The 21,768-nt window shown below is 39.1% G+C and overlaps 1 protein-coding gene across 21 annotated transcripts in view; it reads left to right on the top strand.

Annotated features, from left to right (window-relative positions):
* The window catches only part of LOC129754341 (potassium channel subfamily T member 2), a 605,891-nt gene extending 584,593 nt beyond the window's left edge, over positions 1-21,298 (top strand). For 20 of the 21 annotated variants that reach the window (XM_055750331.1, XM_055750344.1, XM_055750346.1 and 17 more), the window contains 4 exons: positions 1,159-1,364; positions 1,436-1,724; positions 1,812-1,997; positions 10,012-21,298. In XM_055750331.1, the coding sequence (XP_055606306.1) occupies positions 1,159-1,364; positions 1,436-1,724; positions 1,812-1,997; positions 10,012-10,290 (960 nt within the window). In that variant the 3' untranslated portion in view covers positions 10,291-21,298. The remainder of the gene's footprint in view (positions 1-1,158; positions 1,365-1,435; positions 1,725-1,811; positions 1,998-10,011) is intronic. The other variant, XM_055750328.1, reaches the window with a different exon arrangement.
* The last annotated feature ends 470 nt before the right edge of the window (positions 21,299-21,768 follow it).

Below are 21,768 nucleotides of genomic sequence, written 5' to 3'. Positions count from 1 at the left end.
AATTGTCAAAATTGTCAAAATTGTCAAAATGGTCAAAATTTTTAAAAGTTGTCCAAATTGTCAAAATTGTCAAAATTGTCAAAATTGTCAAAATTGTCAAAATTGTCAAAATTGTCAAAATTGTCAAAATGGTCAAAATTTTTAAAAGTTGTCCAAATTGTCAAAATGGTCAAAATTGTTGAAAAAAAATTATTTCAAAAATTGGGAATGGTTAATTTTTTTTTTAATTTGAGGGTTATTAATAATAAGAGTGTTTATTTAATCTTTAATGGTTTGGCCTTCGAGTTTGTGTATCGTTGTTAAATTAGGAAATAGATTATCACGGATAAAACGAATAGTCAAGATACTAGAAACATTTTTCAGAACATTTAAATCGTCCCCGTTTACTCGCTTGCGGTTCATAATCATGTGTACTAACAAAAAATACTAACAGCTAACATTCATAATCCATTCTCAAAAAATGCCTCAGTAGATTAGGTGTAAAAAGTTGATTCGCCAACGCCACATTTTTATAAATATTTCTGTCTTCAAAACATTGCTCAAAGCTGTTTGCTGTTGCAAAACATTGCCCTGAAAACGACACCCATAATCTGTCGATAGAATTTGCAGTTTTGTATTCTATGCGTGTAAATGTGTTAGATTTTTTTCCATTGCTGGCCAATGCAACCCCTGAATCGTGTAGGATTTGCTGCTACTCACCCCTTGAATATATGCGCACCCGTTTTTTAACCCGAAAGTTTTTCTACTTAGATTCACATTCAATGGTTCCAAATGCCCCCCAAAAACAAAAATTAAAAATAAAACACCCTCCAGCCCATCATCGGAAACGAGCGTCATCGAATGAGCAACGTAGACTAATTATATTTTTCTCTTCTCTTTTCTCTGTTTCTTTCTCTCTAATCCTATCGCATATTCCCGTTGCTGCAAACCTTGTGCTGTCTTTCTCTAATCGTCCGTCGATCGTCGCTTGTTTGGTTTTGATCCCGCTTTGTTTCGTGGGATCTTTTTTGATTCCCTGTCAACTTCCTTAATGTTTCTATTGTTTTGTTTCCTCTTATGTCACCTGATGACGTGTCGTATGGCGCGTCTGTGTGTGTATGACTGTGTCACTGTGTGAATGTGGATGTGTGTGTGGGTCACCATTGTGTTTATAAACAGTACTCGATCAATATGGCCGACGAAGCGCGAGACAATCATATGCAACAAATCGAACGGGCCGAAATAGCCAATCTGGTGCGAAGTCGCATGGAATCGCTGAACCTGCCGAGTATCGACTACGACGACGTGAGCGAGAAGAGGAACCACCTGTCGTACGTCATCATCAACCCTTCCTGCGACTTGAAGCTGGAGGAGGGTGACATCATGTGAGTGCCCCGGATACGTTGAAGAGTGCCTTCAAAGTAATCCTTTAATTTCTCTTCTCTTTCTCTCGCAGCTACCTGGTGCGCCCTTCGCCATTCTCCGCCCAGAAAACGTTCGAACGGCACAACTCGCGCCGCAAGTCCAACATATCATTTTGCTCCAACATCAACCTGGCAGCGGCAGCGGCCGGTTCCCGACGTGGCTCGGGCATCGGTCTGAACACCATTGGTGGGCCTCAGCCGATGTCAGGTTACGTAACGCCCCGTGCTCCACCGCTGGTCACAACAAAATCGAATTCTTTGTCTCTTCCAGATAGTCCTAACGCAATGGGACAGATGAGGGGGCGAAGCAATTCGCTCAGGGTAAGCAACGCTAGACGCAGTAGAGTGGCCGCTTTGGATGTGACGCTCGCGAAAGGCTCTCAATCCATTCAGTTTCTGTCTCCACAGATCGACAGTGATATCTTGCTGCGGCGGTCCAACTCGTTGCGGCAGGGCCTCCCGAACATTGGCCGGAGCGGCAGGCGGAAATCATCGCTGGAGGAGATCGGCATAAGCCACTTCGCGACGTTGATGCAGGCGACGAATCACAGCAACCCGATCAAGATTGCACTGAACGGCAGCATCGGATTGGAGGTGAGTGATTTTTTTAGGTTTCGAAAATGCAGGACAAACAGTTAGTTACCGCCTACGCGTTCCACGCATTCCGGTCAATACCCAAGCAACCAAAAGTCCCATATCTACTTAAACTCGTACCTCCAAAGTTCGTATTTCGCTGAACAAAGGTTCCAAAGGGAATTAGTACCGAATTTTCTCTAATGTGAGCATGAAAGTTCCAAAAAAATCTTCAAATAGCCTTTATTGTGACATATCATTCGCATCATTCAGAAAAAAATTACAAATCGGGTCTCAAATAGTCTTCTTTGGACTCAAAGTTCTAAGAAGTTCCTCAAATAGTCTTTTTTGAGACATGTCCGCCATTTCATTAATATGAACTGTGAACGAATATCATAAAAGGGCATATAATCAATAATTCTTTTTTTTTAGCTTGGAAATTGTTGAAATGTATATTTTCTATTGAAAATTCTACTCAGAACAACTTAAAGCTAACTCGCAAAGGATTGTTTTTGAAAAGACTAAATTTTTTTACTTTAAAAAATTTCGGCCAACTACATTTACTTACCACAAACTTATCACACATTTAAAGTCAGTTGAAGCAATTAATGAATAAAAAAAACTCAAGAATTTGTATAATTTTATGCTTAACAGTTATTGTTTATTGTTTAAAAAATCAACGGATCACATGTTGATCCTAATGACTACACTATAACTAACAAATTAAAATTAATATCAATATAAAATTACACAATACTTAGAATTTTTCTTCGGAATACGTTCCTTGAGACGTCGAAGTCGAAATGTTCGGAAAACCGATTAAAAGTTTTTAGAATGCCGATGAAAGCGCTGTTAGCCCTGAAATTGTTCAGGCGAATAGGAACGTAGAGCTGCAGGTTCTGGTTTCGTAATCTTCGTGGTCGTACGCTGAGAGGTATGGCCTCCAACAGTTCGGGGCAGTCGATTCTAGATGTTAGAAGGTCCGCTACAACTAGAGCACGTGTAGCATTTCGGCGTACTTGAAGCGTATCTAAGCCTATGAGACGGCAGCGGTTTTCATAGCTTGCTAAACGAAACGAATCGTGCCAATTCAGGTGACGCAGGGCATACCACAAGAAACGCCGCTGGATAGCCTCGATTCTTTGAGCCCTATTCTGGTAGAAAGGGCACCAAACAGCTGATGCGTACTCAAGAATAGAACGAAATATGCAACAATAAAGACTTTTCAGGCAGTATACGTCTTTGAAATCTTTGGCCATATGAAACAAGAATCCAAGGCTTCGAGAAATTTTGTCGACAACATAGTTCGTGTGAGCCTTGGACTCCAGCCGTCGGTCGAGAATAACGCCCAGATCGTTGATATGGTCCACCCGGATGACGGTTTGGTCTCCGAGGACGTACTCTGCACAAAGAGGATGTCGCTTACGGGTAAACGATATAACCGAGCATTTACTGTGGCTCGAGGGCAAGCAATTGATATCGCACCAGTGAGCAAAAGCGGTGAATTGCTGTTGCAGGAAGTTGATGTCGTCTTGGCCGTTTATGGTGTGAAAAAGTTTCAGGTCATTGGCATATGCGAGCTTTGTGCCACCGAGGAGAGAGAGTACATCATTAAAATAAATCGCGAAAATGATCGGTCCCAAATGACCTTCTTGAGGCACTCCTGAAGAGGCAACGAACTGCCTAGAAAAGAATACACAAGTACGAACGGATAACTTTCGTCCTATTAAGTAACTGCGGAACCAATACAGTAGGGAACCAGAGAAGCCTAAACGTTCGAGCTTTGCGATTGCAATATCGTGGTTCACCTTATCGAACGCAGCAGAGAGATCTGTGTAAATGGCGTCTGTTTGAGTTTTCTTGGCAAAGCTGCACGAACGATGTAAAACTCAGTAGGTTTGCAGTCGTGGATCGTTTCGGCATGAACCCGTGCTGCTCGTTGGAGAAGTGATGCTTGCAAAATGAGAAAATTGGATCCAAAACAATCAGTTCAAACAGTTTGGCGATCGCGAATAAAGCGGTAGTTGTTCACATCTCTCTTATCTCCCTTTTTGTGGACAGAAAACAGGTGAGCTTCTTTCCACAATGAGGGAAAGATTCCGCAGTCCAGCGATGATTGAAAGATGTGGTTCTTTTCGTTGATTTTATACGTGCTTCCAAAAAGATTTTGGACTGGTCTTGAAATTCCTTTGTAACCGGATTAGATATTTTAATTAGCTACGCTTACCGACTTTTTTTATAAGCAGAGTTCAATTTGCGGTATTTTCCCTTAGCGTAAGGGGGTTTGTGCTTGTTGTAGTTTCGGAGTGCACGTTTCTTGGCCGTCTAGTCGCCGCAGTTCTTTAGTGACCCAGGGAGCCCGTAGATTTGTAGCCACCCTACATTTCAGAACATGGCGATCAATGATGTAGTTGAGAATGTTCAAAAATGTCTCAGCAGCTGCATTCGGATCAGAAGGATCGAGCTCAACTTCCCATTCAACGGACTCAAGAACGAGAGATATTCTTAAAAATCCACGTTCTTGAAATCTTGATAGAAGGATGCCGTTTTCTTCACGGGAGCAAATGTCCTTGCGGCATCGAGAGAGACCACTAAGGCTGGGTGATGTGGAACAGCTTTGACAAGGGGAGCGGGTGCTAAGTCAATCGTTGGAATCCTGAAACCTTCGTTCACGAAACAGAGGTCGAGCATACGTCCGTTATTCTCGATATTATTTATCTGACGTGAAGTCGCTGTACTAAGGGCGTCTAAGTATACGCTAGAAGATGCCGAGAACGAAGAACGCATAGGATCTGGAAACAGAAAGCCACTTCGAGAGGAGAACCATTTTAGACCGGGCATGTTGAAGTCGCCAATGACGAGTATGTCATCCTCAGGAGAACAAAAAGAGCTAATTTTAGACAGGCAACGCAAAAAGGACTCTGCTAAAACCAGGTCGCCAGAACGATCAGGTGGCACGTACACTACGCATAGATAGAGTTTCCGATTACTGAGATCAATGCGGGTCCAAAGAAGCTCCAGATCATCCGAGGAAACGTCTTCAATAAGCAAAGCCGGGAGTTTAGATCTAACGGCAAGTAACACTCCACCACCAGCAGATTTTTTGCTGTTGAGGGGGCACGGTCGCAACGAAACACTGTATAATCTGGGCCAACAATCTGACTGGAGAGGGTACGGGCATTAATCCATGTTTCGGTGAAGGCAATGATATCGTAGCAGGAGCACGAAGTAGCAAGCAGATAATCGATCACGCAGGAATTAACACCACCCGTGTTCTGATAGAAAATGCTGATAGAGTAGTCCGATCCGGATGCAGTACCGGAACAAAGATCGCTGGAAAGGCAGATTTCATCACGCGGAGAAGAACTGTCTATGATATCATACTTGCCTCAGGGCCGGGACGACTGTTGACGCTGGCTAGAAACAGCGCGACGGAGTCGAAGGGCTCCGGGGTCTCCGTGGTTCCTAGTTCGTTGCGTCCCGGTGGTGGAGGCCCAGCAGTGAACGCCATGGAATTCCAATTATTTTTTTAACCGTCATTATTTTAACGGATTTTTGATTTACATGCCGTTTCGTAATGTTTCTGAGTAATACTTAACATGCGTCTTCACTGCTGGCTGCCCTTGCAGGGATTCTAGGAAAGTTTATTATCACTTTGAGTTTTAGCTGCTGGTAAGGCGACATCTACGCGTGACCTCGTGGCAGCGTGTTTGGCTATCACCTCGAAGGGTCGCGGTTCAAATGTGGTATCAAGACTATATTTTTTCATTAGGTTGTTTGATTGCTTGTGTAAGCCATTAAAACAAATGTGGCGTGCGTGCCGGCATGTATCGAACAAAGTCAAAATCAAAGCAATTAAGTCAGTTGAATTGAGGTGATGGAAGGAATAAAGATGGATGCCGAGAAACCGGCAGCACCACATGGGCTGGTGGTGACCGAAGTAAGAGAGAAGAGAAGAGTTTTTATTTTGTTTTTGCAGATAAAACGATTATTTGTTAGCTGTACAGTAGGCCGTTTAAATCTGTAATGGAACTTCGGGCTAAATAAAACAAACTTCAGCACATTTATTATGCTGATTAAGCTGTGTTTGACCTTTTTAACGAGAACTTTGGTTGCTAGGAATCAAACCAGGATTTCAAAAAAATGCACTGAGAAAAATATCAATACGAAAAGTAAAAAAAAAGATTCGTTTTACTAAGGAATTCAAAAGCTAAGAGCGAAAATTGTAAAAGAAATCAATAAAAAAAAGTTTCCAAGCTTATTTACAGACTTTAAAAACACGTGGTTTAATAGAGATTTACATGAAAGAAAAAATTGCTATAATTCTCTACGTTAATTGAGAGTTTTCAATGCCTTTTTGCAGTGTTCGGCATCGCTAACTGAAAAAGTAGCGCCGCTTATTAAATCGCTAACTCATTCAAATTTAGCGATCGCTAAGTAAATACGCTAAATGTGCTGAAATAGTTATCGTTTCAAAGTTGAAGCGTTAATCGCTAATTTAACGGTAACTGAAATTTTTTATATTTTTTAGACTTCATGTTGTGTGGATTTACAGTACATTTTTTTAAATCATTTATTAACATGATATGCAGTTAGATCAGTTAACAGGTTATTATCAATTGGCCAAGCCAGTGATTCAAAACATGTCTACGTCAACACTTTGAACTTTACACCAGAAAATTAAAATACAGTTTACCATAATTTCTAACAGCGACATAAAAATGGTCGTTTCTCAATATTTTTTTACTCAAATGATTCCAAATCTTCAACGAGTTTTCACCTTTTTCAAACCTGCAAGAGCATTGCCAAACGTGGACATTAATAGTCGAACTTTAAGCCGAAGCTATAATGAACCTTTGACAACTTATTAACTATGGTGATTTTATCATATTTTGATATGAACTGATATGTCAAACCAGTAAAAACGATATTGTGGAAAGTACAGACCTCATCCACTTGAAAACTAAAATGTTAATTAAAGGAAGTAAAATAGTTCAACCCTTTAATTGTATTCTTCTTTTGTGAAGGTTGCAAAAATGAGTGCTAAAATGAGGAAGAAAGGTTTATCTTGTGTGGCACGTGACGATGGTGTGCGATGATCCAAAACTCCATTTTTCTCTGACTACATTACGCACTCCCTCCATTGAGACCATTCGAAGAGGAAATTTTCGCCTGAAACGCACGTTGTAGTCAGAACGATACCCAATGTCACCTTAACATGCTTATTGACAGGAAGTATACTTCTTTCAGTAACAATTCGTGAGATTGATACAAATATATGGGAGATAGCGGTATACAATTAGCGAAACCAAAAAATAGCGGAACTTCTTAATTCGCTAGCCAAATCAAAATGTAGCGGCAAAATTAAACCGTTAACAGAAAGTTAGCGGACTAATAAGCGATTAGCGGATTAGCGCTTCTGTGCCGAACACTGCCTTTTTGCAAATAGCCCTATAATTTAAAGTTGCTGTGAATCAGAGTTCGATGGATATTTATAATGTTCTGTTTTTCTTTTCTTAAACGTATGCAAACAGATAACACGAAACAGAATGTAATATGTAAATTTGATAAAAAAATTAAAAAAAATATTTATTTAAAGCATAAAAAAACGCGTAATTTCATATCATGAGAAGTGTTGTTTGAAAACACTGCGTTTAGGGATTTGCTATATCTGCAAAATTGGTATACAATGAAGAAATTTTTAAATGATTTTGGAGAAAAAAGAGGAAGGCAATTGATTTAAACTGTTGAAAATGGCAACATATTTCAGCAAACAATTCTTTGAAGTCGCGTATGCCATAAAGATGGTAGAACGACTATAATCGAAACAAAAAAAAAATAATCGAAAATGGACATAACAGTGTCTAGAAACCTTTGTAAACGGAGAAAGTTATGCAAAAAAAATCAGAAGATATTCGTTTTCAGCTTTCACTGGAAATCAAAAAAATTAAAAACTAATTATTACGATCATTTTTGCCCCTGGAGGTAGGCACTTTAATATATATTTTTTTGAATATATGTGAGTATGTAATGGTTAATTAATTATAGAAGAGCAATAAACAAAAATATCTGCGAGGCTAAAAACAATATTGACAAAGAAATGAACGTATTCTTCGGTTAAGAAACCACTGTCTGTACTTGGGGTATAGCAAAAAATATAGCAGTTTTAAATTGATATTTACAAATCCCATCTAATTGTTTCTCTTTAATTGAGTTTTGTTAAGGTTCAGTTAACATAATTTGTTAGGAATATTACGAAGATAATCCATAACTGACCCGATTCGCTTCATTTTACGGTACCAATCCAGTTCCATGAACATAAATTATGATCTGCCGTCTACTTACATGAAGACTTTTTGTTGTGAAGAGTCAAAGGATCAACTAAGTTGGCAGCTAGTTGGATTATAAAATTGTATACAAATCTTCCCACTTTCTATTTTTTTTATTTTTTTCAAACATCCGCAAGATGGAGTAATACCATTTTATCATATGCATTAGTGTTAAATTCATATTTTTAGACAATAATTCTAATAACACGAAATCAAAATAGTTTTAATTTTTAAAATCATTGATATGACCCCCCCCCTTCGCAATCCCATGCCATGGTTTTTATCCTCTCGCGCTGTTTGTTCGCGACGCCTAGACCCAACCTGTATACACATCTCAGGTGGCGATGGAAATCCCGTGCTAAGTGTTAGAAAAAGTTTAACCAAGACAATTTGTGACGTCAGTTGCATTTTCAAACAAACAACCATCATCGCTGTAACAGCGAAAATGCCAACTGCTGTTTACGATTCTCGCCTAGGATACATAAAAATCCTGGCAAGTGACGTAGGCTTTGTTTATCTTTTTACTTTTTGAATAACGAGTTCTGTAATAGTGTGCGTGTTTGTTCATCATCTCCTTTGTACCACATTGGCCTAGACCATGTAGACGAAAAACAAATCGCTCAAAAGTAAGAAAATCTCGAAAAAATGGAAGCCATGACTTTAATTTGTTTCAAATACCTACAAATATAATTATTACGGACATTACACTTTGCGTTTTTATTATTCGATACAAAGCGATTTGCATGCCTACAGAATTGCCGAGCTGATGGCGGACTTCTTGGTAGGCTTGTCTGGTCAAAGTCGGTTATTTTAGCGGACTCCTGTAGTGGAAAAAAGATATTCAGCTCTTCGAGCTTCTTGTTTTATCCCTATTTCCGACTTTACTCTGCCACCGAGGTGTGGAGTGTCTTGCCGAGTGGCTTACCTGGACCACGCTTCTCGGTTTCCTGCTGGGTTCGGAAATGGCGATAAAAAATTTGCGTTGGGGGCAATGTAGAGAGATCTCACACCTCTGCTCCGGAAATCAACTGATCAAACCCGCTTTTTCTACGGCACTTGTGGCCAGTTTCAGGGCACGACACTTTTTCCACGACCGTTCACGCCAACACTTGAAACAAAATGGCGTTTCTTTTCGGCATGGACGGATTGAGAGCTTCAATACACGCTCCACACGCGAGTAAACTAAACACTCAGTATTGAGTGTTTTGATCTCGAAATTACACGCTTGGCGTATTCTAAACGATGTTTGATTCATATTAGCAACTCGTTAATTTTAATCAGTATGGGGATGGGTTTTAATTGTTACTATTGCCAATAGCTCGAATCCTATTATATTTTAGGACTAATGATCTAGGTATAAACTCAAATGCAACACCAGTTTTTATAGCTTGGTTTATAGCCATATCGCACAATGAGAATTAAAATTGTAAAAGGAGATATGCGACCTGAAAACCCCCTTCTTTATTTTGAGGAATCGTGAAATCCCTTGAAAAACATCGAGTTTAACTTGATTAGATGTTCATAATAGCACTTTCTTTAGAGAAAATGGGTTGTTTGGACGAAAGACTACTAAAACTTAGTGGGTTTTGAGCATAATTCTCCAATATGTTGAACCAATCAAACTTCAAATTAACGAAATCTTTAAATATAAGTTCTTGTGAAACTGGATGTTTTTGTTTTATTAATGTTTTGTTCTCCTTCAACAGGTAACACCTCCGGAAGAACCGCTCCCGGTGATTGGCGTCCCGGTACCGACGAGTAGCGGTGGAGGAGTGAATCCATCGACCCTGGGAGCCTCCGGAACCCTCGGAGGTTCAACGCTTGGTCTCAGCACCATTCATGATTCGCCGAACGGCAACAATGGCCTCGGCGGGGGAGGAGGGCTGGTCGGTGGATCCGTGTCTAACCTCTCGAGCATGGAACGGAACGATTCCGGATCGTCCGGATCGCAGCATCCCCAACATCTACATGGAACGATAGTATGATATAACTTAATGTGGGGCCGTAGGCTCCGCTCGGCGATGCGGAATAACAAGTGGATATAGAACCAGCCTCAAACCCGACGGGGCAGCAGGTTTTGACCAAGGGATGAACCAGAGCATCCATCACTAGACGGGAACAACACCAACAGATACTGACAGATTCTTATTTCGCCGAGCCGTGTGGGAGCCACCAATTGACAGACTTAAGTCAACCATCTCATCTCAACAACAACGTTGTAGTTGATTCTACTAGATCCCCTTTAATGAATAGTGCCATTTTTCGAATCCAGATTACGTTACCTTTACGTCACGCCAAAATCTTAGCATTTTAGACAAGTTATAAAGTTCTCTCACAGTCAAAGTGATGAATCATGCTGCACCGAGTCTAGTTAGAGACGTCACGGGTACAAATCCAGTTTAGAACAAGGGTAGCATCAACCTCTTGAAAGAAAAAAAAATGAACACATACACAAATCTCATCAAACTAAGGAAAAGTTAATCGAAAGTTGCACCAACAAAAAACGAATTCAATAAAGTAGAGCAAACACAAGAAAACTAAAAACACTTGAAGAGAAATCGACGCAAGGCGGTTTAAAAGGTGACATTCAATGAATGTAGATATTAAACGAGTAAGCTACTGCAAACAACGGAACATAACAGAAACAGAAACATGACAAACCAACATCCGGTTTGGGAGAACCCAAATCGCTCACAGGTTGGAAGAAACAATCGACTCAATGTGGATCAGTCTCCTTCAAAACACAGTTCGTCCCTCAGAAAAATTCCTGGAACAATTAGCAAAACCCTCTCGGTAGAATTTCCCAACTGTTAGAAACAAAACTAAATAGTATAACCTATATTTGTAGCGTCGTTTACCCTAATTGCTCCATACTGTTGTACTGTACTGTAGATTTCAAAACGTGACAGGAACAAGGCGATGATCTTGACGAAAAAAAAAGCAGACTCCCCTCAACGGGTGTTTCTAAACCTTGTGCCGGGGAGCAGTGATATTGCTGAATGCAAATTTTAGAGTTAGGAAATAGGACTTTCAATGATATCGGAGAAGGGTGACGGACGGATGACGAAACGGTAGACTAGGTTTTAGGAGAATGGTAGTGCGATTTGATTGTGGGGTGGTGCTTGATTGCTTTTTTTTGTCGTTTTCCGATTTGAATTGAGGTGTTTTGTTTTCCAAAAACTCTTTTCCAATAGTCATTGTAGGTCATTCAAAAATCAACAGATTTAAACTTTTTGATTCCTCGGATCAGAAGTTCAAGGAGAAGATGAACTCTTATAAAAAAAAAGTCTCATTAAGGTACTGGTCTCGACGAAGGTTCAGTAGCGGTCTTCAGAATTATTACTACCATAACGCAGCTTTTCAAAACGTTCCCTGGTATAGCTAACGGTTGGAAAATTGTTGCCTTCGATCATGACTAGTCTCTCCATTGTCCAGTAGTGGTTCTGGACGGAAATTTATCGTGAACAAATTAATTACGATGATACTATAAGAGATACCAAGTTGGTGTTTTCAGCAAAAATGTTTATCAAACTAAGCGCTTTAGCAGTCTTAAATCAAATATTAAAGCGTTTCATTTTAGTATGATTTGCACATAAAATCTTTTTCCAGTGAACAGATAGAGCCAAATTGTCTTCTACAAAGTTGTAGCCAACAGTTTTTGAGGCAACATTGCCACTACAGATATATGACGATTCGTAAGCTAGTTCAAAACTAATTTTTGTGTTTGGACAAAAGAATTCATGAAGATACCTTTTGGCCCATGAAATATCCCAGCTGGGTTCCAACGATTCATGAAAAAGCACCGATAGTCTCAGTAAAAACATGTGTTTTCAATTTTGCTAACCTTTTTTCGTTGAAATTCTATGCGTAATTCGTCCTTGTGCCGTTAACAGTTACACGCGAACAAGTGAAAAGATGAGTTTTCCCCTGGAAAACATTTTTCCGCCACGAAAACTACCACTACATTTTCCGATTGCTGCGACACTTGTTTTTGATTGGTTTGTTTAAAAAAAAACTAACACACACATATAGGATCTCAGTGAAACTCCATGTTTCTTTGAAGAGATCTAAATTCTACTTAAGACTAAAGCGTACACCTTTCAAGGGTTTAATGGCTAGCATCGTACTGATGCTAACACCACCAGTCCACAGAAAGAGTACTATGCCGTGACCGAGGCTCGATCTCATGACCTCTAGCTTAGAAGGCCTTTAATGCTATTCTGTAGGCCACGGTCGGCGGCGTTTTTGTTGTGATTACGAAAGCAGTACGCTAATCGGCAAGGTTAGTCTATGCTAAGTTGTGTTATCGTTGAGCGCTGCCAAAATTTCTACTACGTGCTTGCAAAAACTTTTGGAATTTGTTCCAAACACAAAGGAGAAAAAGCAGTGTGGAGAGTGTCAATTGATGATTAACGACCTTGAGCCGATCGAATGTGGATTTTGAGGCAATTTTTCCACATTAGCCAGCAGTTTTGTGGATTCAATATCCGCCTCAATAGGGAACTGTTTACGCAGGGTAAGGTGATTTTTGTTTGTACTCCTTGTCGTACGGAGCTCAACGGCAGAAGGATTCGTCATTATGTTGATGACCTCTATTGATTGGATGGTAAACCTCCGGCAAAATGTGACTACCCTTATAATTTTCTTGAAAATTTACACACCAGTGACCTAATGTCCAAAATAGTCGACGACATGGCTCGGACTCAAAATGTACCTACAACTTCTTACGCTTTTCCTCCATTGAATGAAACACCACAATCATTCCCGTTACCGAAATTCAAGCGTCGCCTCGGGAATGATGAAGTATCGCAGATTTATTCAACGATGACTGAGACAAATTCCATTGATCTTAGGGACCTTTCAGTCCCGTTTATCGTACCTCCACCCCGACACCCAAGTTCTGGCTGTATTCAGCTGGTCTTCAGTCCCAGATCACGGACGCAGACGTTGAAAAAATAGTTTCTCGATGCCTGGATTGAACCATGCCGGTAGATGTGAAACGATTGCTTCCCGAATGCGTAGACGGCTCCACTAGGAGACAAGTTTCATTTAAGTTCTACGAACTGGCTTGAATTCATGAATTCGTGGATCAAACAAAAAACTACAATCGACGGACTTTGACTCCTGTACCATCAGTTCAATGTTTTCGGTCGGTTGGAGAAGTGACTGCCCCGAACTTATTGCTAATTACGGACACGATTCGATCAGTTTCCTTGAGATGGTCTCATCTAGTGCCTTCGAGGATCGTGGGAATCATTTGAAACCCACTGCAGCTGATAACGTCGAAGAGACCCCAGTTCTCTTAAGATTTTAATGCGACGCTTCAACGGTTTTGGGAGAATTAGCCACTATTTTTTGGGTTTCTACATTGAGACGCAACGCATTAGGAATTTGTGAGGCAAGTGTCGCGCAGCTTCCAGCCAGCCTCATCAGTCGTCCCAGCTCTGAGTTCGACTGTGGCGATGAGGTTCTCTTGCCTGCATCTCCAGGCAAGTATTCATTGGGTTGATAACATTTTCCTTGTGTGATAATGTTTCACCTAGCCAGAGACCCTGCATGCGCTATCAACATGCCTTGCCCAATACTTTGCTTGCCTCTACTTGGGTTTCAAGTTTCAACACCAGGACGCATCTACTGGAGCCTTTTGGAGACCTCGGAGCCCTTTGACTCGCGCTATTCGTTGGAGGTGACGGGGTTCTCTAGGCTCTTGTACAGGCAAGTGCCAGCTTTTGTCAAGAACTTGCCATTCGCGTTCCTGTTTCTGTTCCAGCACTAATGCATCCCGCTAAATCTACCGAACCTAGTTAATCCTTCGACTTCTTCTGGGCCTCCAGTACCGGGACGAAACGAACAAGGTACTAAGGACATCTCTGCGCTCTTCGACTCAGTTGCGCTGTTTTCTTCCAGCGCACAATGGTCCGAAAAGGCTATTAGCGAAAGTTTTTTCATAGCGCTTCTGTCTTTCATCTTATCCCTTAAGTGTCTTCAGATAATTTTATTCTCGAAACATGCTTTGAATTTGAAAGCATCAAAAGTCAAGTCAAAATCCACTGTAAAAAAAATTGAAAATTCTAACTTTTTAATTTCAATAGATAGAGCTTTACTTTTCACTACAAAGTTATAGAATACGTGAAAATATGAAACTTTGTTGAATACATCAAAACTCTATCTCTTATCAAAGCAGAGTTATAGAAGTTTTATTTTGAAAGTTGGTTTTTTAAACTTAACTTTAGTTAGATGAGGATAATAGAACTGGGGCAGGGGTGTTCGGACCTAGACTCAGGATCTCAATTCCTATGGGAAACTGGCCAACAGTATTCCAAGCAGAAGTTCAAGCAATTCTAGAAGGCACTTTAGCCTGTTTGAAAAGAGGATACAGGTACACAAGTATCTATATATTTTCTGACAGCCAGGCCGCTCTCCGAGCACTAGGTACGTTCACATGTTACTCCAAGCTAGTATGGGAGTGTATTGTTGCACTAAGAAACCTGGCCATAAGGAACTGAGTATCTTTATTCTGGGTACCAGGCCACTGCGGTATCCTAGGGAATGAAGAAGCAGACCAACTAGCTAGGGAATGATCTCAGGGACTGTAGATTGGACCTGAACCTTTCTGCGGAGTATCTGAGAGTACCTTGACTATGGAGCTCAAGAACTGGGAAAGCACCACTATTGTATCCAACTGGAAAACTTAACTTAACTTAAGTAAGCTCGAGATAAGTGCCTTACCAAGGTATCTTGAACGGACATTATCCAGCAAAACAGCATATCAAAAGTTCAAAACGATGACTGTCAGTTCTGCAGGTTTAAAAAAGGAAATGCAGAGCATCTATTACGAAACTGATGTGCTTTTCTTAATCGAAGAGAGCGAATACTTGGGGCAAAATGGATAAGCGCACAAGACATCTGATTGCACATCAGTCCTAAGAAGGTTATATCGTACATCTTTTATATCATAAAACCCTCCCCCCCCCCCCCCCTCAGTCTTCTTAATGGCATTGGCACGCTTGATTTTCCGGTCCAAATTTTTACCCACTGGACTCAGTTTTTACCGAGAGATTTTTTTCTCGAAGCTGCTTTCTTCTCCATACTTCCAAAACGCATCTCGAACCGTTTCAATGCTTACTTCGATCAAACTACAACTTCCAAAAGGACTTCTAAACACGCATTACGCAGATTTACCCAAAAAATGCAATGTTTAAAACGATTCACCGATAGCTATTTTATCATTAGATTGTACATAAAACCTAGTTGGTCCCTTTACGATGCGTTTTTCAAGACACGAATGGGTGCTGTAAGACGACTCATTGTATACTCATGTAGTGAAGGTGTTTCACTTTGAATCTGCAGAGACAAAATTCAATCTCGAGTTTTCATCCCATTTAACTAGATTTTCAGGGAGTATAAAAAACAACATCATTGATATATTCCATTTCACCTGTACTACCGAATGCTCGACCTTTGGGTTCAACCTCATCCTCAAGATTCTGCACGAATACTTCGACATTCTTCACAACTTCAGGCAGGAGGTGTTTCTCGATTGGGAGCAGTTAAGGAGTATTTGTGGTATGACTCTTTCGGCACAAAATCTACTTCTTTTGCTTTGTATCAATCTACCACTTCCTAGGAGAAGTGGCATGATGTCGGTCGGAATCGTGAGCCTCGAGAAGAGCGAGAAGATGCTATAAGAGCCACTCAGATAAACTCTCCCATTCATAGTGCTATCGACGATGAACGAAGTTCTCCGATTTCCGCACATGCAAATGACTTGCTGAATCAGAAACATTTGGACAATTTAGAGAATTTCTGCGTCTCGGGGTCCTCGGGAACATAAAAATTTTCTTGTTCAAGATTCCAAAAATATGCCTTGATGTACGTCTCATCATCCATCATGCAACAGTGTGGCTTGGTCAACTTATGGCCGTACAGCTTCCGCGCAGATCCTTCGGACTTTCCTGGATATTCCTACACCCACAAATCTGACTCTACTCCAAAAATGATTTTCCTTGAAGGTGGAGTTATCGGCGTAAGATTCAATGCCGGGCCGGCACTAGCAAGCTTTCTCATCGCTGGCCATTTATTTATTTTTTTTTATTTTGAGGTAAATTATTCTTGTTTCGATCGAATGTAGTGGTCGTGCATAGTTTTGCTTGGAAGCTCGAGTTTTTAGGCCAGTGGTGCTTTTCCAATCATATCATGTTTGGTACAGTACACTTTTAATCGCATTTTTTGCATTGAGTCAGCGCTGAGCGTCATTGGAATTTTGTAGATGCGCTTCTGAACATAAGTCGAGCGTTCAACTCTGGCTAGATTCAGTACACGATTATTTAGCCTAGCTTGAGTTATTATCGTGCGCGATTTATCTCCAGAGAATTTCCTCTGTCTCGTTCTTGCCCTCTTCAGGTGGAGATCCTTCATCTTCTCGTTCAGCGCCAAAACGCTTCCTTTGAGTCGTTGGAACTGCTAAGTGAACCTTTCTTTTAACTCCCGAAGTAAGTTTTATTCTTGTAGAATGGTCCTAAGTAGTCGCATAACACGTGCTAAATGAGGTTCAACCATAAAATGTTGTACAATACTGGGCTTAAAGGAAACAATATTTACGTATGTGTTCTTTCTCGTGTGTCTCGTTCTTCAAACGAGTACTATTTCAAACGACAGAACTGAGCAACAACTGTGATCCACTATGCACCAGCTATGATGTTTTTCGTAAAACGTAATCTTTATCGTGATTTTTTGCTGGTAAAACTACTGGATGCAAGTCCGTTATCGGTCACAAGCTTTTATTGAGAACTCCAAAAACCGTTCCTGATGATTTGTTCCTATACCATCATGAGGGAGTGTTAGACTAGCCACTAGTCAGTGGGCAGGCGTCCCAGAGATTCTCTAAATAATCCCTAGGGTCGGCAAGCTTCCAGAGGAATAGTTAAACCCTCAGAAATACTCACTGCATATGGTAAACTACGATCTACGAACAAAATCGTTGAGACCTCTTTCGAAAGACTAGCAACGCTTACAGGAGATCTTTTGCGAACTGCTCCTTCTCCGACAAAGGACATTAAATGTTCCTGCTATTTGTTGAAGAATTGTAGCGCATTCGACACCTCAAAGTTCCACTACAGTTAGACAATTGTTTGTCTTCGAAGTCAATAGAATACTGTGTGCCCAATGTGGTGAAGCTGAAACTGTTCTGCTGTTCATAGCTGCTACCCAAGTTGTAAGGATCTAGAGCAGTGGTTTTCAAAGTGGTCCCTACCGCCCCCTTGGGGGCGTTGAGAGCCTCCAGGGGGGCGGTGAGCTCAATGTTGAAATTTGGGGGGCGTTGGAAGGGCTCAGGGGGGCGGTGAAGTCGTAACTCACATTTTCAGAAATCACAAAAAATGAAATTACGATGCAAAAAATGAAATTACGTTACAAAACTATACATCAGGTTGAAGACCTAAGTATCTATGATTTCACAGAGCTGCAAGCAAATTTATGTTCCAGTATCCCATTAATTATTTTTAAATGTAACTAATATATATTTTTTTAATTATCCCTGATTATGTTTACGCTCTTCATGTTGATCTTGTGTTTAAGATACTAAAACAAGAATAATTTTAGATGGCAATGCTTGATAATCTTTAAACTGTATTGTCTCAAAAAACCTGCTAAACAGAAAATACCTTCGAAAAAATCTGTATAAAAAGGCGTCATCTGTGGTTTAGTGATAGATTTTTTTTAAAAGAAAATATGTAAGAATTATTTAAGATTAGAGAATTTTTATTTTAAGTTCTTATTTGTTCATATCTGTTTCAATCGATTTAAAAAATCAATTGTGCCATTCGCCATCGATAAACTTTGAATCTGCTCGGTTACCACTCACATTGCCTGGATTTCGTTATTAGAATATAATTGAAGCTTTAACCCAGCTAACATAAAATCGTAATAGAAATGATAATCCAAATCGAATATTAAGACATTTTCAATAACCATCGTAAACAAGCTGGTATTGAGTGATTTTCTATCATTCATTTACGAGAAGCTTTGCCCAAAAAAAGTTGAATCGGATAGCAGTTTAGTCAATTCGTAAATATGTCTCCAAAAAGTTGAGAATACGCTAATTCGACATTTACGATTTGAGTAAACTGATTTACGATAAATGGGCGGTCCTTCCTTCTTTCTCCCTTTGACCGGTTCGTGAACAGAAAATCTCACATATAGAGCTATGGCGCGAATCTTTTCAACTAATGAGTTGGCATAGTGGTAAGATACCGGACAGACATCTCGGAGGCTGGAGTTCAAATCTCGGTCCGGGAAATATTTTTTTTCGTTTTACTCAATTACTTCAAATCGTATATTCTGCATTTTGTGGGGAAATCGAATCGTTAAAATCTTTGTCATTGTAGATATATCGCCTCCACTTTTATAGCTATATGCTATTTTGGTAAGTTTAATACAATCTTTTCATCTGGTATATTCGTTTGATTAATTCTGTTGTTCCTGCGATATACCCTCTTAAATGTTTGCTGGGAAGACCCGTAAATGCTGCATAACTATTAACAGGATTCAAATTCAGATTAAGATCAAGAAGTAATACTATTCTTACGTTATTTTACCTTCTCAGTATTTAATTTGTATTCAAGAATGCAATTTAGTCTTCAACATTAATGCAAATTAATGGTAAATAGAAAATTTTATTTACCAAAATTTAAGAAAGGTATATGATTTGATATCAAAACAAACTAATAAATCAGTTTAAGTAAGTGTCCTGGAATCTTTACATAGAATTAAGTTTTTACTGGAGGTTTGAAGCAATATGAGGCCTTTGGAGCCAAAAGGGTATAAGTGCATAAAAGTTTATTTAAAAAAAAACACACTTTAAAGTTGTTATATTTGGTCATTTTCCATATATTTTTTTCAAAAAATTGCATTATTCTTTCGAACAAAATGTAAATGATATTCTCAAAATATGAAGAAATATAGTTTGAAATATAAAAACTCGTTTGACATTATTAAATCAAAATCGACCATTTTTACACTTATAATACCCCCTATTCCTTTGGTTCTGAGGGCCTCACATAAATTTGAATGAGTTTTGAGTTAAACCTTACAACAACATCAAGCCAAAAGCCAAGCCAAAATGGTTGTTCAACGATCCAGATTTTAATTTTTTTTAAATAGATTTACTGAAAATTGGCCCTGGGGGGCGTTGAGCTCAAAAAATTTGCAAAAGGGGGCGGTGAGTGAAAAAAGTTTGAAAACCACTGATCTAGAGCAAGCTGTTGCAAAATGTTGCACTTCTATAAAGCCGCTCTGCAGTAACATGTCTGACATACGCCACCGTTATAAATTCATTTTTGAGGTTTGGACAAAAAGAATTCATTAAGATACCTTTTGGCCCACGAAATAATCCAGCTACGTTCCAACGATTCATGAAAAAGGGTCGAACGCCTCAGTAAACAAAAGTATGACTATCCAAAGTGTGTTCGGAAGGGTTTATATTTTTTGGGACGTTTTTTTTATGGTAACTTAAGCTCGTAGAGAATGCTAGCAATGCGTCAAATTTTGAGACAAATCTCCTGTGAAGATTTTTTCATGATTCGTTGGAATCCAGCTGGGATATTTCATATGCCAACAGGTATCTTTATAAATTCTTTTCGACAATTAACTGGCACATAAAGGAACAGTTTTTGAGTCTATCCATAGAAACGAGAAGGGTGCATATATTCAACTTTCGAAAAAATAAACAGGTCAACAGACACAAAATGCAAAACTTTTTGACGCTAGGGTAATATTTTTACAGAGCGAATAGATTCAACAGGGTGAACTCATCTTCATGCATCTAAACCCAATATTTGATCATCTCGAAGGGGTTGTGAGAAAAGTAAACAAAATTGCTTTGGAAGATCATCAACTATCTGAACTCATTTTCTGTTGTCCGTTGACTCTCATACACATTTAACGAAGTTTTCACTTTTGAAATTTCGACTTCAGTTGAGTACTGAGGTCGAAAGTTTTGTTGTGGAATAAATCTGGTGTTGCAAGATGTTTTTAATATCATTATTTACAAAATCCGATTCATCAACGAAAAAAGTAACAAAGCACCACTTCATCAAATTGCCTGCTCGTGTAAATAGAAACAACATAAAAATAATTAAAAATTATCAGCAATTTTAAATCAATTAATCCACTACCAAAAAAACAGAAAGCTAAACCCTTTCCATTGAGATTCAATCCAATTTTTGACCTAAGTAGAACTGAATCGCGTAGATCGATAGTAAACAGAGAGTAAACAGTTTTCCTTTTTTTCTATCAAACGAGAGGTAACAAGAATGAAATACATACCTACATACATACATCCAATACCAAGTGGTCCAAAGTAGTAGAACTTCGTTGAAACTTTAGAAATTCAGAGTACCATTTAATACCGAATAGTAAGAATACACACTCAAATTTTCAGAGAAAAAGTTGAATAACACTATTATCAATCGAGAGATTTTTGATGTGCATGAACACATTCTATCAGATCAGATTTCTATCACTGTTGAATCGAGAAAGAAAAATAAAGAAAAACGTGATATCCTCCACACTGACCAGAAAAGGGGTGGTCCTAGATTTCTATTACAAGTAAGGTTAGATGTGAACTCGAATCGAAAACAAATTTATTTTCAGACAAACCTAATGGAAAAAAAGAAATTTAAAAAAACGAAGAATCTTTAATGTTAATCCAGTTTCCTAGAGAAGGAGAGAGTGTTTGTTATTCAGATACTTTTTATAACACAAATTTCTTAGCACAAACGTCAAAAAAAAACTATATTTTACTTGAGATACTTCGAAGAAGTTTGTTAAACCGTTACTTGAGTGGCATGGCACAAACAAATTGATTCCGTTACCTAAAATCGTAAGCTGCTTTTTCGATAAATTTGTCCACTCGAAGCTCCTACACAATTTATTACACACACTGTTTGAGTCTTACCGATTTTATATCCATTTTTTGATCCAAGTTTTGCTACTCAATATGTAATTTTTGTAAATAATGTACAAAGTATTTCGACTTAGCAAAAAAAAAAAACGAATTGGTGTAAAACATCAGTCGAATTTCGTTGAATCTTATTATTAGTATGGCACTCAAATAGAAGAGAGATAAAAAAAACAAAAAGCCAATCGTAAGCTTTTTCTTAAGTTTGTTCGGTTGTTTTCAAATAAAAAAAAAACAAAAAAGGAATTTTCCAAAATACACAAGTGAAAAACAAAAACAAACGCTTTGGTATACTGTAACGCTTTACAAATAAATTTAACAAATGAAAAACCAAAACTCGGGGGATCGAAATTTCCCACGATCCCGCTAGGGATTGGACGAGGTCGGAATGATCGAACCCGGTCCGTTTCCGGGAGCACACTCTAGAGTTTAGGACCCGTAAAAGGTCACATCAAACAACAACAACAACAAGGATAGAACAAAATAGAAGAAGAAAAAAACAATT

The sequence above is a fragment of the Uranotaenia lowii genome, chromosome 3, assembly GCF_029784155.1.
Source record: "Uranotaenia lowii strain MFRU-FL chromosome 3, ASM2978415v1, whole genome shotgun sequence".
Lineage (NCBI taxonomy): Eukaryota > Metazoa > Arthropoda > Insecta > Diptera > Culicidae > Uranotaenia > Uranotaenia lowii.
This window is presented reverse-complemented; position numbering and strand designations above follow the sequence as displayed.